Source organism: Dermacentor albipictus, chromosome 1 (assembly GCF_038994185.2).
Source record: "Dermacentor albipictus isolate Rhodes 1998 colony chromosome 1, USDA_Dalb.pri_finalv2, whole genome shotgun sequence".
NCBI lineage: Eukaryota > Metazoa > Arthropoda > Arachnida > Ixodida > Ixodidae > Dermacentor > Dermacentor albipictus.
The window spans coordinates 158,523,710-158,540,552 of NC_091821.1; the positions used below are offsets into that span (position 1 = coordinate 158,523,710).

At 44.5% G+C, this 16,843-nt stretch overlaps 2 protein-coding genes across 2 annotated transcripts in view; one reads left to right on the plus strand and one right to left on the minus strand.

Annotated features, from left to right (window-relative positions):
* The window catches only part of LOC135910629 (inactive peptidyl-prolyl cis-trans isomerase FKBP6-like), a 64,274-nt gene extending 53,574 nt beyond the window's left edge, over window positions 1-10,700 (minus strand). The window contains exons 1-2 of the mRNA XM_065442643.2: window positions 10,545-10,700; window positions 8,000-8,085 (exon numbers count right to left, since the gene is read on the minus strand). Coding sequence (XP_065298715.1) covers window positions 8,000-8,073 — 74 coding nt within the window. The 5' untranslated portion in view covers window positions 8,074-8,085; window positions 10,545-10,700. The remainder of the gene's footprint in view (window positions 1-7,999; window positions 8,086-10,544) is intronic.
* A 183-nt stretch (window positions 10,701-10,883) lies between these two features.
* LOC135910637 (uncharacterized) lies at window positions 10,884-16,592 on the plus strand. The gene is made up of 2 exons (XM_065442654.2): window positions 10,884-11,145; window positions 12,730-16,592. Exon 2 carries the CDS (start codon window positions 12,945-12,947, stop codon window positions 14,307-14,309), a length of 1,365 nt encoding a protein of 454 aa, XP_065298726.2. The 5' UTR covers window positions 10,884-11,145; window positions 12,730-12,944; the 3' UTR covers window positions 14,310-16,592.
* Window positions 16,593-16,843: the final 251 nt, after the last annotated feature.

Consider the following 16,843-nt stretch of genomic DNA (forward strand, 5'->3'; position numbering starts at 1 on the left):
TTTTGTCCCCGGGTGCTTTATTTCATCATTCCCTTGAGGGCTGCTATTAGCTGGAAGCTGACATCAAGCTGCAGTTGGCTACATGGCACAGACACCGCGGCCGCCCACAGTCCACTGGCTAAACACATTGCGGCTTGCTGAGGACAACCGCGTTTAGCGCATCGCAGGCACCGAAGGCAGAAGTCGCAGCGTCTACATTAACATCCAAAATTAAATTTCAACTGCGTGCCACGGTGACATTTAGAAAACAGAGCGTTGTGGGCACACCCTACTGCGCCATAGCCTTCACAGTGCAAGGCATTGAAGAAGGAACGGGAGCACAGGAGAGGCCGTGTTTACTTGCCAGTAAATCCGCTTCTGCTCAACATATCGACATACTTTTTGTAGCAAAGTATTTCTGAAATAGCCTATTTTCATTTCAAATGCCTGTCTCCACTTTGATAAAAAGTGGTTCAGGGCCCCTTTAAGAATGTTGCACCAAGCGTTGCTGGGCTGCTCTGGTGCTAGTGACGACCAAGCTCCTGTATTCCCCCCAACCGGGCATACACACCGACACAAGGAATTACCACATATTCGCACATGGGCTTTGACTCCAAGTGCTAACCTCTGAATGGAAGACACTGTACTTCAATTAATGCTTTTCAGTTAATGCTATGGCAAGATTCATCTCAAGAAACACATTCACACAAGTGCAACCTTAAAGACAGAGAACACCTAGATCAATCTTCATTCAGGAATCGCTTTGGAAATCTTCACTAAAACACAGTGACCACTTTATTAAAGAGCAGCGCTAGCGCCCACTTTCTTGAGTTGTAATGAGTGTTAAGCTGAAAAGGGGTTCTTGACAGAAGACAGACATGCAATCTCATCCCCCTGCTCTATTTTATCAGACCTTGTCTTTTAGTTTTGCTGTTACCACTTGAAACTTGTAGTCTTGTGGGTTTTATCGCACACATGCAACAACATACTTCTCTGGAGCTTCATGTAGTCCATCAATGGGTGCAAATGTGCACCCTTCATTCTTCTAACCTACCTCTGTTCCACAATCTACATGCAATGGCTGTGAACACAAAATGACTGTTTTAATGTCTCATGCAACCTTAACATTTATTTATCATTACTAATGTGAAGAGCATTCTTTGAGAACTTTGCCCAATTTGCAATATGCATGTCTACCTATCCGTAACTGACCTCTTTCACACCAACTTGAGTCACTGGGTAATCCATGGTCTAATTGGTAGAGTAGCATCAAGCTGCCATGCTGAAAAAACTGGGTTCCAAACCAACCGTCAGACCAACTTGGGTCGGTGGGTGTGTGCCGCTCTTCAATTAATCTTTTATACCAACCTAGGTCACTGGGTACAGGCTGCTCATCAATCACAAAGAAATCATCTAAAGTTTATCTGGTTCTGGGGAGGGGGAATATATACATTCACAGAAGGTTGTCTAAATATATATTTCGACACTCGCCACGCGCGGACTTCGTGGCGGCGTTGCTACATGGCACAGCGTGTCCAGAGGGAAAAACGAGAGAAACTCGGCGGCAGTACACGCCTCATACATAACGCATTTCGGAAGTGGCAATAAGGTGTTGCTGCACTGCTTCAATGGTAATCGCATTAACGTAGACAGCCACCCTGTGATGGTTTCTGCTGGAATATATATACATTTGCATGTAACTGCTTACCAGTTCCAAGTTCTCTGCAAAGTACAAATGTAACTTCTGCAGTGACACGACGATGATGATGATGTGTGGTTTTTTGTGGCGCAAGGGCCAGGTTTGGCCAAAGAGCGCCATGACAAGTTGTAATGTTGACGATGTATTATGGAAGATGTGACTTGGCTGTAAAGTGGCCTAAAAATATTCGCTGTAGAGTGCGTAAAATTAACTTGTTATAAAATTATGGCGATGACAGATGACGAATACTATGAACACTAAAATCCATCGTGAAAGAATGATGCAGAATAGAAAATATATGAGATGGTAAAAATGCCTGGAGCACTGTTGCCTCGCCAGAGCCCTTCAAACACAAGGGCCTAGAGGCACGTGCTACACGAAAGAACTATCGCAGCGCCATCCTCTGAAGAGAGGAGACGCTACGAACATGTTGGGCTAACAACATGCAACACAACATCTTTCAGATAACTTAGGACTGCGTTAGTGTCGAAGAGCGGTTCTGGGCCGAGTAACATTACAGATGATGTGTGGTTTTTTGTGGCGCAAGGGCCAGGTTTGGCCAAAGAGCGCCATGACAAGTTGTAATGTTGACGATGTATTATGGAAGATGTGACTTGGCTGTAAAGTGGCCTAAAAATATTCGCTGTAGAGTGCGTAAAATTAACTTGTTATAAAATTATGGCGATGACAGATGACGAATACTATGAACACTAAAATCCATCGTGAAAGAATGATGCAGAATAGAAAATATATGAGATGGTAAAAATGCCTGGAGCACTGTTGCCTCGCCAGAGCCCTTCAAACACAAGGGCCTAGAGGCACGTGCTACACGAAAGAACTATAGCAGCGCCATCCTCTGAAGAGAGGAGACGCTACGAACATGTTGGGCTAACAACATGCAACACAACATCTTTCAGATAACTTAGGACTGCGTTAGTGTCGAAGAGCGGTTCTGGGCCGAGTAACATTACAGGATGAAGGGGAATATGCTGCCGGTATGCTAACGGAAAATGTTTCTTTCTGTCAGATTCGGCTTTCCGACACTCCAGGAGGACATGGAGGACGGTCAGCCTCTCCCCGCATCTACCGCAAGTTGGAGGATCATTTTCAGTGAGTAAGAAGTTGTGTGTACCAAATGTGTGTCCTATTCTGAGGCGACAGAATAGGACATCTGTTCGCCGTGATTTTGTTACGGAGGGCCAAGAACCTAACTGTGGCTTTATCACGTGCAGTTTGTTATTTACTTCTACGTCCCACTTACGTTGCCAGTGGTTTCGCAGTTTCCTTCTTAAGAAAGGCTTCAGGTCCGTGACAGGGACCGAAGCAGTAGGACTGACTGTATGCAATGAAATTGATGTGGCCATCTGGTCTGCTAGAACGTTACCCTCGATGCCCCTATGTCCAGGCACCCAGCATATAATGACATGCTGGTTAGACATATACGCTCTACAGAGGACGGAATAGAGCTCAATAATTACGGGGTTTCTGTGTTTACAGTGTGACTTCAAGGCTTTTACCACGCTTAAGGAGTCTGTAAATAAAATTGTTTTTTGAACATTTGATTTTCTGATATGTTTCATAGCCGACAGTAGTGCATAGGCCTCAGCCGTAAATATGCTTGTTTCAGGGTGCAGTACACCGGATTCCGGGAAGGATGGGCCAATGGCTGCGTAGGACACCCCGGCATGCGACTTAGAAGCGTCCGTATAAAACTCTGTGCACGAGTACTTGTACTGGAGCTCCAAGAAGTGCATTTTGATATGTGTCTCTGACGCATGTTTAGTGACTTGTACAAAGGATGTGTCACATTCTATCAGCTGCCACTCCCAGGGTGGTACTAGCTTAGCTGGAGGCATTAGGCGTTGGTCGAGAATTGGGACATCCATTTCCGTGCTAAGTTCTCTTGCACGCAGTGAGAAAGGACGTCTCACAGAGGGTCTGTTATGAAAAAGTGTTTCACATGTCAAGTCGTTAACGGTTGTGAAACACGGATGTTCCTTATTAGAGCGCACTTTCAGAAAATAGTTGAAGCTGATGTAAGTTCTCCGAAAATGGAGTGACCACTCATCGGACTCAACATACAAACTTTCAACAGGGCTTGTTCTAAATGCCCCAGTGGCCAGACGGATTCCCAGATGGTGTACGGGGTCTAACATCTTTAGCGCGCTCGGGGCGGCAGAGTGATACACTGCGGCTCCATAGTCTATTCGCGACCAAACTAGGCTCCTGTAAAGATTCAACAGGCACTTCCTGTCACTACCCCATGTTGTGTATGATAGGATTTTAAGTAGGTTCATTGTTTTTAGACATTTTTCTTTAACATGTTTTATGTGAGGAATGAAAGTGAGCCTAGAGTCAAGAATAACACCAAGGAATTTGTGTTCTTTGCTGACAGGAATTTGGTGTCCGCCCAGTTCTACACAAGGATCTAGGACCAGGCCTCTCTTTTTTGTGAAGAGAACACAAGCACTTTTGTGGGGGTTGACCTTAAATCCGTTTTCGTCTGCCCACTTGGAAACCTTGTTCAAGCCCTGCTGTACCTGTCTTTCGCATACTGTAAGGTTGCAGGATTTGAAGCCTATTTGTATATCATCTACGTATACGGAATAAAAAATGGCAGGTGGTAGTGAAGCACGTAGCGTGTTCATCTTTACGATAAAGAGAGTGCAGCTGAGCACGCCTCCCTGGGGTACACCAGTTTCTTGCGTAAAGGGACGTGAGAGTTCATTGCCGACTTTTACTCGGAAGGTACGATTTGACAAATAGCTTTCAATTGTGTTCAGCATATTTCCACGGATGCCAATTGCCGACAGGTCTCGTAAGATCCCGTAACGCCATGCCGTGTCATATGCCTTCTCCATATCGAGGAATATCGATAGAAAAAACTGTTTATGTATAAAGGCATCGCGGATATTTCCTTCCATGCGCACAAGATGATCGGTTGTGGACCGCCCTTCTCGGAATCCATACTGATAAGGATCGAGTATATTGTTGAGCTCAAGGAAATGTATAAGTCTGCGATTTATCATTTTTTCAAAAAGCTTACACAGACAATTAGTTAGAGCTATCGGACGGTAACTAGCCGCCAAGGAAGGGTCTTTTCCCTGCTTTAGGACAGGAACCACAATCGCTTCTTTCCATGTGGATGGGAGGTACCCCGAAGCCCAAATAGTATTGTATAGTGTAAGAAGTGTAACTTGTGCGTCAGTATGTAGGTGCCTGATCATGTCATACATGACTCTGTCTGGTCCCGGTGCAGTGCTTTTACATGTGTTCAAGGCAGCTCTCAACTCGGCAATACCGAAAGGCCGGTTATACTGTTCATTCTGCCTGGATTTCCGTATGATTGGCTGACGTTCTATTATTTCTTTATGCTTAAGAAAGGACTGGGAATAATTGATTGAGCTTGACACACGCTCAAAGTGCTCCCCTAGTGAATCTGCCTGGTCTTGCAGGGTTTCGCCTTGTGTGTTTACTAAAGGGAGGGAGTATGTTTGTCGCCCTCTTATTCTACTAACCCTGTTCCAGACTTTGGCCTCATCTGTATACGAGTTGATACCTGTTAAAAAGTTCTGCCAGCTCTCTCTTCTGGCCTGTCGGCGGGTTCGCCTGCCTTGGGATTTAACTTTTTTAAAATTGATAAGATTCTCCGCAGTGGGGGAGGCGCGTAGCAACCCCCACGCTTTATTTTGTTTCTTACGAGCGATCCTACAATCATCGTTCCACCAGGGAACACGCCGTTTGCCTGCCAGTCCATTTACTTGTGATATACATTTAGTTGCGGCATCTATGATGAAGGCTGTAAAGTACTCCACAGCTGCATCGATTTCTAAAGAAGACATATCAGCCAGCGAGATGTTAGTAAGTGTTCGAAATTTCTCCCAGTCAGCTGTGTCTATCTTCCACCTAGGAGCTTGCGGAGGATATTCGTTTTCTTTAGATGTTCTTATCAGTATAGGGAAGTGGTCGCTCCCGTAAGGATTGTTCGTGACTTCCCATTCGAGTTCGGGTAGTATGGACGGGGAAACTATGGTAAGATCTATTGAAGAAAAGGTTCTGTTTGCTAGGGAGTAATACGTGGGTTCCTTCTTATTGAGCAAGCAGGCACCTGAAGAAAAAAGGAACTGTTCAACAAGACGACCTCGCGCGTCTGTACGAGAGTCGCCCCACAGGGAGCTGTGCGCATTGAAATCGCCAAGAACAACATAGGGTTCTGGCAACTCGTCTATAAATGACTGAAATTCATGTTTGTTTAATTTGTAGTGTGGGGGTACGTAGATCGAGCTAATGGTGACGAGTTTATCCAGAAGAACAGCTCGAACCGCCACTGCTTCAAGGGGCGTTTGTAGCTGTAAACGCTGACAGGAAACACTTTTATGAATCAAAATGGCAACGCCGCCTGATGATACGACAGCATCATGGCGATCTTTGCGAAACTTAATATACGGTCGGAGAAAGTTTGTATGTTGTGGTTTTAGGTGTGTTTCCTGTAGACACAGCACTAGTGGATTGTGTTTTTGGATAAGCTCTTGCACATCATCAAGGTTCCTAAGAAGACCTCTGATGTTCCATTGAATTATTTGTGTATCCATATTGGAGGTCAGTAGGTGCTGTGTGTACAGAAGTAGTGATTATCGAGTTTACAGAGATTAAATTACAGAGCCCTTTCGAGGCCCTGTAACGGGAGTTTTGCCCTTTCTGGAGCGTTCGAGGGATCCTCGCCGCTCCTTAGGCGCTTGGGGCGCCTTGAGGTTAGGTGTTGTGTCCATTGCCTCTTGTGAGGCGCCGGACACGTGCTCTTGCGAGCGAGAAGTTATCAGGGAGAGTCCCGCCTTGGAGGGCAAGACCGCTGCGCCCACCGGCCCGGAGGTCGATGGGGCTCCCTGGGGAATTTGGCTGCGCCGGCTGTTGCCAGCGCTGGAAGGGGCCGGGGTGGTTGGAGCAGCCTCAGCTGCGCCCAACTTCGGGGTAGAAGGTCCCTTCTGCTCGGTTGGTGGAGCAGCGCTAGCTGCAACCACTGTGGGGGCAGACGGCGTAACTGCCGACTCACTGTTTGTGGGTCGGACAGGCGCCGGACGCCGTTGTGACGCTGCCCCCTGACGCGCCACTTCGGCAAAGCTTTTCTTTGGCAGGTATACAACCCGCCTGCGTGCCTCCTTGAATGAGATATTTTCTTTAACTTTGATCGTTACTATTTCTTTTTCTTTCTTCCAGGATGGGCACGACCGTGAGTACGCGGCGTGCTCCCCATCACAGTTTACACACTGGAGAGCGTTCTCACAAGTTTCAGTGGTGTGTTCTGTGGCACTGCATTTAGCACAAGTTTGGCGGCCGCGGCAGCTCTGCGAGCTGTGACCGAAGCGCTGACATTTGAAACAACGGAGTGGATTGGGCACGTAAGGCCTGACACGGAGCTTTATGTAGCCGGCCTCGATGGATTCGGGCAGGACACTTGAATTGAATGTGAGAATTAGGTGTTTGGTCGCAATTTCCTTACCATCCCGCCTCATCTTTATTCTTCTGACGTTGATCACATTTTGTTCGCTGAAGCCCTCCAGGAGTTCCGCTTCAGTCAGCTCTAGTAAATCATCATCTGACACAACACCACGGGTGGTGTTCATTGTACGGTGTGGGGTTACTGTTATGGGGGTCTCGCCAAATGAAACTAGTTGCGGTAGTTTCTCGTATTGTTTTACATCGCGGAGCTCCAAGAGGAGGTCGCCGCTTGCCATCCTCGACACCTTGTAACCTGGACCAAAAGCATCAGTCAGGGATTTCGAAACAAGGAATGGTGAAACGTTTCGGGCTACTTTGTTTGGCTTTTCAGAATGAATAACGTGAAAGCGGGGAAAATTCTGGGTTTGACGTCCAAAAAACTTGAAAACATCTTCGGTGCGCCCTCGTTTCTGAGGGCGATCAGCAAGGGAGGGGAAAGAAGTTTCCATGAAAAATTGTATATGTTCGGCAACAGCGCCGACCGCCCACCACGGAGCCCAACGAGGGGACGCGGCAGAGCTTGCATACAAGTCTGCACGACGCCAGTCGTACGCCGTCACTATAACCGAATATGGTGTACCCAAGGTTGGATAGCCACACAGGGTTAACCCTTGCCGCCAGGAGAAAGGAAGTAAAAAGAAGAGAGAAGGAGACAGGAAAGGTAAAAAAGTGAGAGATAAAGACGAAGATTTGAGGAGGGAGAGACAGGAAAAGGCGACTGCCGATGTCCTCCAGGTGGGTCAGTCTGGAGGTGCCGTCTATGTGAAGCAGCAGTGACACGACACGTGCATCTTAAGTCTCAGCTACGAACAAAATACAACTCACTCGTATGTCAGTGGCTCTTTCAAGACGGAACGGACGTATTCCATCTCATCCTCTTCAGTTATCTCCTTCTCCATGGCAAACAGCACCTGGATGTCAGGGCAACACGGATTACTACTATCATAACAGGAGCATCACATGCAAGGATAGTTATGTGTAGACACTCTATAAAAGACGTAATAAGCGGAAATTGGTTTTTGCAGGACAGTTCTCTTCAGACACGTTTGTCTCATAACGTGACGCAGGTTAACGCTGAACTGCTTAAAGGGACACTAAAGTGAAAAATGATTTCCTCTGCGTCAGTAAATTACCGTTCTACAACACCAAAAACACAACTCTTACAACGATAAGACGGTTGGTAAGCCAGAAAAAGCACAAGAACGAAATACGGGTGGCGACGCCTACTTAAGTTCCCGCACCTGGGGGCTGTGACGTCTTGGATTTTGATGGCATCTTCTAGGGCCTGCTAATTATATATTACATTGTGTTCTAAAGGAACGAAATATTAAACATGGCAAGTTTTGGGAACCTTTATTCAGCCAATGCGGCCCAAATACGAAAACATACTTTGGAATCCCTGACGTCACACTGACGCACCGACGCTGGCGTTTTGGCGCGAAATTCAAATACTGATACTTGGACCTTCATTTTCTCATCTAATAATCAAACTATTCTTTTGAAATGAGTACCTGCAGGGTTCTCAAGCAATGCTTCATTAGTCTAAATTGATTTATTGTTTCACTTTAGTGTCCCTTTAAGTAGTTATTTATTTATTTATTACATTCTGCAGACCCTTGAGTCCAAGCAGGTGGGTAGTTTCAAAAAACAGTCATAATACAAAAAATGACAGTACGAACTGTTTGAAGAAATAACATAGATAATAAAACATAAAATGTCAACAATGAAATCTGTTTAAAGATTAGTGTAATAAGATATAATACAACTGAGTACAAAACCATGACGGAATCTGTTTCTAGATTAGTGCAATAATAGTGCTACAATAACAGATTTGAAATGGTACAACAGTGATGCTTCGGTGCGGTAGGAGAGACTAAGATGACTGGATTAATTCATTCCAATCTAAAACCGTGCGTGGAAAATAGGAATACTTATAAGTATCAGTTCTAGCAAAATAAGGTGTTAAAGAGTTAGGCCGATGGTGCCTTGTGGGTCTGGTTAGTAAGGGTGATAGATACAATGATGGATTTATCGCAAGTTTATGGTTAAGTAGTGAAAGGAAGACGATTCGGAACTGTTTCCGACGTGTTTTAAGAAGGGGAATGTCATTGGCTATCATTATTTCGGATGGAGAGTCAGTTTGTGAGAATTTGTTATAAATAAACCGGACTGCTTTCCTCTCTATTCTTTCAAGACACTTTATGTTAATTTTGAGTATATGGGTCCTATACTGCACTGGCGTATTCGAATTTGGGTCTGATTAAGGAATAATAACATAGTAGTTAAACATTGCTTAGGGTGTTTTGAAGTTTATGTTTCAGGAAGCAGAGCTTTCGAAAGGCAGATGAACAAATATTGCTAACATGTATAATGTATATTCCAGGATAAATTAGTTGTTAATGTAACACCCAAGTATTTGTAATTGTAGACTTTTTTCAATGACGACGGGCCAAGTCTGTAAGTAAAAGACAGAGGTGTTTTTTTTACGTGTTATAGGGAGGAAAATAGTTTTGTAGGTGTTAACAACCATCCCCCAATCTTTGCACCACTTCAATATGTTATTCAGGTTGTTATTGAGCTCAATCTGATCATGGGAACAAAATATTTCTTTGAACAAAACGCAGTAATCTGCAAAACAGCCGGATTTGCACACCAGGAGTTACTACATTTACAATATTGTTAATATAAACCAAGAAGAGCAGGAGGGCCCAGTACACTACTCTGTGGTACCCCTGACGTGACTGGGAGACTGCCAGAAAGCTGTCCCCCAATGTCAGTGTGTTGCTTCCTGTTAGTCAGGTATGCGGAAATCCAGTTGACAAAGATTTCAGTGATGCCAAGGATTCTACGCTTTAAAATTAGTTTATCATGCGGGACCTTATCAAAAGCTTTACTAGAGTCAAGAAATATTACGTCTATTTGGCCGTTACGATCAAGAGATAAAGCGAACGAGTGAACTACCGTTATCATTTGGGTTACCATAGAATACCCTTTTCGGAATTAAATGTGACATGCCAGTAATACTATGGGCAAACCAACATCTAAAAGAGAATCAAACATCAGGCGAACGAGAATCTAGCAGTTGCTGTCATACGCGCAGGTAGCCACTGCGAGATTCACAAGAAATATACGCTGGCCTATTATCGCTTGTAAGAAGGCGAGAGTAGTTCCAGCACTTGCTAATCCGACAAGACAGAAGACGGGTGCTATTTTATATGAACCGGCACCGAATGACACACAGCGCGCACAGCGTTCTAGAAACGACCCTGTCAACCAAGTACCCACAATAACCATTATAAATGACAGAAGCATGTTTTTATACGCATTTATGTTATGAGTGTCGTCGAGGTCAAATTGAATAATTACTCACTTTCCGCGTGAACCAAAGTAAGCGCGCTTTCGGTCCAGTGCTTTCACGTGGGCACACAACGCCAAAAAGCAGTGAAGCAAGCGAGACACACACAAATACACATGCGTTTCCCCGCAGGCCGGCTGAGGCCGGTGAACAATAGAAGGCAGCATCCACGTGACCCTGCGTTCCCGGATGTTGGTTCCCTAAGTTGGTTTCCAATTGTCCCTATGGGGCCACTGACTACCTAGTGTGTCACGTGATTGGGGAGGTTTCTTCCCTGTATTATTGCCGGAATATACAACCCTAGTGCGTGCAATGACGCAAAATCACGTGCATCCAAATGCCACCTCTCCGCTTCGGAATGGCGCACGTATGTGATCGAGCTGCCATCGGCGATGACGATCGTCGCTGCGAATTTTGCAGCAAACTATTCATACAGGGGAAGAACATGCTGCAACACATCACGAACGTTCACAGAATGGCCGTGGGTGTCAAGAAATTGATGAAATACGACGTATGGGGGACTTCCCTGCTTACAATGGAGAAGTATTCGGTGCACCAGATCACTGCGCACAACTTCGAGGCTGACTACGTGCACCTGTGTTCCGGAACAATAAGGGTGAGGAACAGTTTCATTAAGTTTATTCTCAGTCATCGTGAGCAAATGACGTTTAAACGCAATATTATATGTCGGACTTTTTTAAATTTCTTGTGCGCAGTGTGCCTCCAAAAGCAGCTAGTTGTTTATACCTTGCGGGCCTTTGTTTTTTCTTTCTGCATCTGTTTCGCGAAGAGCAGCTTTTGCGCAGGTGCCCAATTTATTTCGTTGGGGTATGTTGAACTTTGCATCCTCGTTAAATATAATTTGTTTGTTTTGTATGGTCATGTGTGCGCGCTCCCAGCGATGCGCTACATGACGTACGTTTGGCATGGTCTGCTTTCCTGCACAGCAAGTGGAGTGAAATTTGACGTTTGTACATCTTTTTTTCTTTTTTTTAAGCGACAGGAGTAAGCTGTTCTGCGTTCTGACGTTGCTCTGTGCCACATGCGTGCGTGGCCTAGTCTTCGCCTCAATCACGTTGCAATGCGGCAGAGACGCAGAACCGGGACCATACTTGAATTTGCGGATGTCGCCGGGATGGTTTCCCAGCGTATTGTTGGCAAACTCTTTATTAGTACATTTCATAGAATAGAGCGAAATGTGACGCTCGCGCACCCCCCCCCCCTTCTTTTTTTTTTTTTTTTTTCTTGAACGAGAGGAGGGATTTGCTCTGCGTTCTGACGTACGTTGCTCTGCGCTACTTGCGTTTGTGGTGCAGTCTTCGCCTCAGTGCAGGCCGCAATAGGTCCGAATGCAGACGACGTATGTCCAGGACCACACTTGCAATTGCGGCTGTCAGCGGCTTGCTCTCCCGGCGTACTTTGGGAAAATTCTTTAGTAGTACCACAGTCCTTCAATTGAAGGACTCTGGTTGTAGATTTCATAAAATAGAGCCAAATTTGACGCACGCGCAATCGTTTTTTCTTTAATAAGAGTGTGTTAGGAGGCTACTTGGTAAGACATCTTTTTGTGAACTTAAACTGCGCTTGGCAAAAGACACCAATGTCGAAGAAGACGGGACGAATGCAGACTAGCAACTGGTTTATTGAAATCACACATAATGCTGCCTCCTCGAACCAGGCGCATGCCCAAGCCAGATCATAACCGCGTGACGATGGAACACTCCCTCGCCAAGCCCCTATCTACAGTAAAAAAAATCAAGCTCTTCTTGAAAAGAAGGAGCTTTTCAAGAAGAAACTGAGAGAAGGGATTCACACTGCTCTGGGGCGTAGCTTGCACCACGTGCTCTCAGTTCGTCTTTGTCTTATCGTAACAGCATTGCTGTGAATGTACAGTCTGATTCAATATTGAGGAAGGAGTGAGCATAGATCATGCTTAAGTTTCATATTTGTTTCTTATTAAAACAAAACTAATATGATAAATTTTTTGAAGTTATGGCGCATTGCATATTTGAAATTCAATTTTAACAGAAATTTGAGCAATATCAAGGGTGACCTCATGACACAGTCGAGTTGAAGGTGAGGGAGTAAAATAAATGCTACATTACCCGTGTACAAAGCCTTCAAAGTGATTATTTTTGTTTGCATCTCTCTCCACAAAGTACTTGTCACCATCTAATGCTATTTTGTGCTTTTATTACAGAATTTCATGAATGGAAAGCAGAAGAGGGTAGCAAAAACTGCTGGTTCATTTTGCCCAGGGACTCCAAAAAGCTGGCCAGTGGAGAGACAAGGATCCACTATTACTGTAATAGATCAGGCGAGGCAAGGAAAAAGGAAGGTCATAGTGACCGTCGGGAGAAAAGTCAGGGGAGCTGTAGGTCTGGTAAGATATGTCTTTCATTTATTACCGTCACAATGGACAACACTCAGAGTCCGACACCTGAAGGCACCACCATAAAAGTCAGGTATCAAAGAAACCATTATGGTCATAAACCAGAAATTCAGCACTTGAGAATGAGTGACAAGGAAAAGGCCAGTGTAGCAGATAACTTAGAAAGTGTAGTGCCCATGAAAACCATACTAAAGCGAATAAGAACATCTGTGGCATCCAAGCTGAGGCCAGTGCACTTGGCAGAGTGCTCAACCCTGCATAACATCAAACAGCAGTTTAACATTGCTGCTACTGAACGTTGTCACACTAATGACGCTGTCAGTGTAGACACGTGGGTGCTTGTAATGAAAGAAAAAGGTGAAACACTTGTCCGCCTGTACAAGGCACAAGGTGCAGTGGACCCAAGTGGTACATTTTCTTCAGCAGACTTTGCTCTTGTTCTGATGACAGAGCCTCAGAAGGAGCTACTAGAAAAATTGGGCCCTGCAGGGACTCTGTGTCTTGACTCCACACATGGAACTACAGAGTACCAGTTTGAGCTGACCACTCTTCTGGTGCTAGATAAAAAAGGATCAGGTGTAGCTATAGCTTATTTCATCTGCAACCAGGTGAACGAGCAAACTTTGACAGCATTCTTCAAATCTCTGGAGTCGGCCATGGCCCAAAAAGTGGCCGATAAGACATTGATATCTGATGATGCCTCGCAATTCTACAAAGCATGGTCCAGGGTCATAGGTGCCGCAAAACAGAAACTTCTCTGTGCCTGGCATGTGGATAACAACTGGCGTAAGAAGACACTCGAGTGTGTAGAGAAACAGCTAAGGCCACATGTTTACCATAGTGTGTGGCTACTCTTAGAGTTCCTCGCGGAAAAGGCATTTGAAGATTATTTGAAGCAATTCCTTTCTAGTGAGGAAGAAAAACTGAGGGACTTCCTCAAGTACTTCAAAGACCACTATGCAGTTAGGCCGCAAGAGTGGGCCTATCGCTTTAGGACTAGAGCAGCTGTCAACACTAACATGCACCTTGAGAGCAAGCACAGGACGTTAAAGCATACTATGCTGGAGAGAAAACAGAATAAGCATGGTGACAAACTAATTTCTGCCCTCATGGACTTGACAAATCATTTTTTAATGAAAAGGGCTAGCCAGATGATGAAAGGGGCAAAGGGTAAGGAGCTGAGAACAATTCAGAAGAACCACAAGTCTGGCAGTGAAATGGCAGCTTGTGCCAAAATAAATGAAGAAGGCATATGGACTGTGCCATTTCAGTCTATTAAAGGGCTCTCATATAAAGTGTCAAAAGTGAAAGATGGTGCTTGCTGTCCTTTGAGGTGCAAGGAATGCGCAGTGTGTGTGCAAGCACAGTCACTGTGTGGTCATCGCTAATCCAACTAGCAGCAACAAGGCCCATGAGAGCTCACCCAAAGAAGCATGTGAGGCAAGTCGGGCATTGCACATTGTACAGAGTATAACAAAGCTGGAAGCAGCCAAAGCAGTGTCAAGCTCAACACTCTTAAGAGCAAAAATGGACTCAGTCAGACAGGCAATATCAGATGGTGAAGTCTCTGAGGGTGTGGCTGAGAAGGCAAACAATTTGTTTTAGCCAGTTTTCATGCTTGTGGAAAGTGAAAGTGACCCAAAAAGAAAGATGCCAGACCATTCAAATGAACCAGCCAACAAAAAAGTTGTGCACCTGTTAAGATTTCACTCTACAAAAACCCCTAGATTGTCGCAGCCATCATCTAGCCTTTCAAGGCCCACTGAAGCTCGAAAGGAAGTCCTTAAATAACAGCTTAGGGACAGCAACATAGAAACTGAAGAGATAACCACGTCAGCAGGGCACGATTACTGGTAACAAGCCTCCAGTGCAGTTAGGAAGAGAGAAGTGGTGCAGTAGTGCTGTGCTGTCATGCCTTATAGAAGCAGGTTGAGGGCTCGCATATAAACAAATCATGACATGTGGTCTCTGATGATTAGCCCGTCTGTTTTTGTCTGTGGTGTGCAGCCATATGTCACAGCTGGATGGTATGTGTGTTAGAGCACGAGAGATGCCTCCATGCTTGTTGTATGAGCTGCTGCTAAGTGTTCTGTGAAAATAGGTACAGACCCAGTGGTTATCCCTGGTATGTGGCAGCTGTTGGATAGTAGTGTGTTCGAGCACGCCTCCATGCTTGTCATATGAGCCGCTGGTAAGTATGTCTGTACATAGATGTAAGGAAGCGCATTGGACGGTGTGTAGTGTTTCAGTGTGCAAAAGCCTCCAATGTGTTTTGCTACTTATAAATTTGTGTAAACACTCAGTAGTGCAGTAGTCATGATGTTGCACTGCTGAGCTCAAGCCTGCGGGTTCAATCCCAGCAAAGGTGGCTGCACTTCAGTGGTGGTGAAATGAAAAAAAAAAAAAAGCATGTAGTTGAATTCAAGTGCACATCACAGAACCCAAGGTGGTCAAAATAATACTGAGTCCCGCACTGTGGCATGCCTCATAATTCTATCTAGATGTTGTGTTCCATGTGATGTTCTTTATTGCCCATTTGAATAAACTTTTATTTTTCAGATTACCAAAATAGAGGGTATATGCAGTGGTGTTGTGTGCAGTCTGGATAAGTTGCTCTGGTCATGAGCACTCAATGAAAACTTCTGCATATTTGGCTGCAGCAGACAGTGTCATAATGATAGTAAAGACTATGCAGAAAGCTTTAGGCCACTCTACATATCAGATCAGTTTTATATTGCATCCTTTATGGTGCTTATGGTGGCAGAATAATAATTGGCAATGCTTCCTTACACATTTAATATTTTTCTTTTTTTCTTTTGGAAGAGCAACCTTGGAAGAATAATCTACAACAATGCTCCTACCTTCTCTTTCACTGTCTCCCCATTTCTTTTCTACACTTCAACTTCATTCTACGCACTATCTTATTCTCCTCTTCATCCTACATTGATGGTGTGGGAAAGTGAGCTAAGCGTGCATAAAGATTGCTGTGCAGAACTTAATTGCAGCACTGACGAAGACAAATCTTTGTCAAAAGGTTCATTACAGCTACATTCCCCCTCCAAACACTGTTTATCACTTCAAGCCTTCATATTCCTGTGAGCTTTTGTCTTGTTTAACAGTTGTAACAGTCATACTATTTATTACTATCAATAGCCAGCATACATTTAGCACTGCAAAGTGCTGTTTAGAAGACGTGTGAGTTTCTACTTCCCTTATGATAAACACTCCAGACATTCAGTCTCTAATTTATGAAAATCTTTCAAACATTGCCAGTGATGACCACCATATGGGTTAATGTCGGCATGGGACTGAGGCTTTCCCGCAAAAAGAACAGTTATGTTTTGCTCATATCATGTGACTGACAGTTTCTGCTGTAATTTTTGCACTTGTCAACTGCACTGTGAAGAGTTCGTTTCTGTGAATATGTGCTGGCCTGATTCTTCTTAATCACGCATTTCATATCTTGTGCTGTGAGATGAGGAGGTGTAAAATAAAAACACCGTGTAGATTTCACAATGCCTTTAAGAAACCACGCAAAGCTTGGAGATGAAGCATTACATGCAACTTGAACCAAGTGTCTGGACACAGCAAGTGAAAGTTGTTTTGTCATGAGTGAGGGTGTCGGCGTTACTTGTAACTGCCTTTAAATAAAAGTTTGTTTCAAAACAGTGGCTCAACTCTGTGTTCCCCCGGTAAAAAACAAAACCATTGAAATTTGCAATTCTCTTTTTAAACATAATTGACCAATATGAATAAAAAAAAACTTTATGAATCAAGATATAAGCTTGCCATACCATGGAAACACTTGAAACTCCTTTTGAGAAGCTTACTCATACGCGAACACATTATAGGAATTATTTTCAATCGTATACCCACAATTTGCGTCGTCACCATGTCAAGTTTCAAGGCAGATTTTTTTTTA

Excerpts from the sequence above, each read along its gene's own strand:
- LOC135910637 (XM_065442654.2), top strand. The coding sequence starts at position 12,945 with ATGGACAACACTCAGAGTCCGACACCTGAAGGCACCACCATAAAAGTC.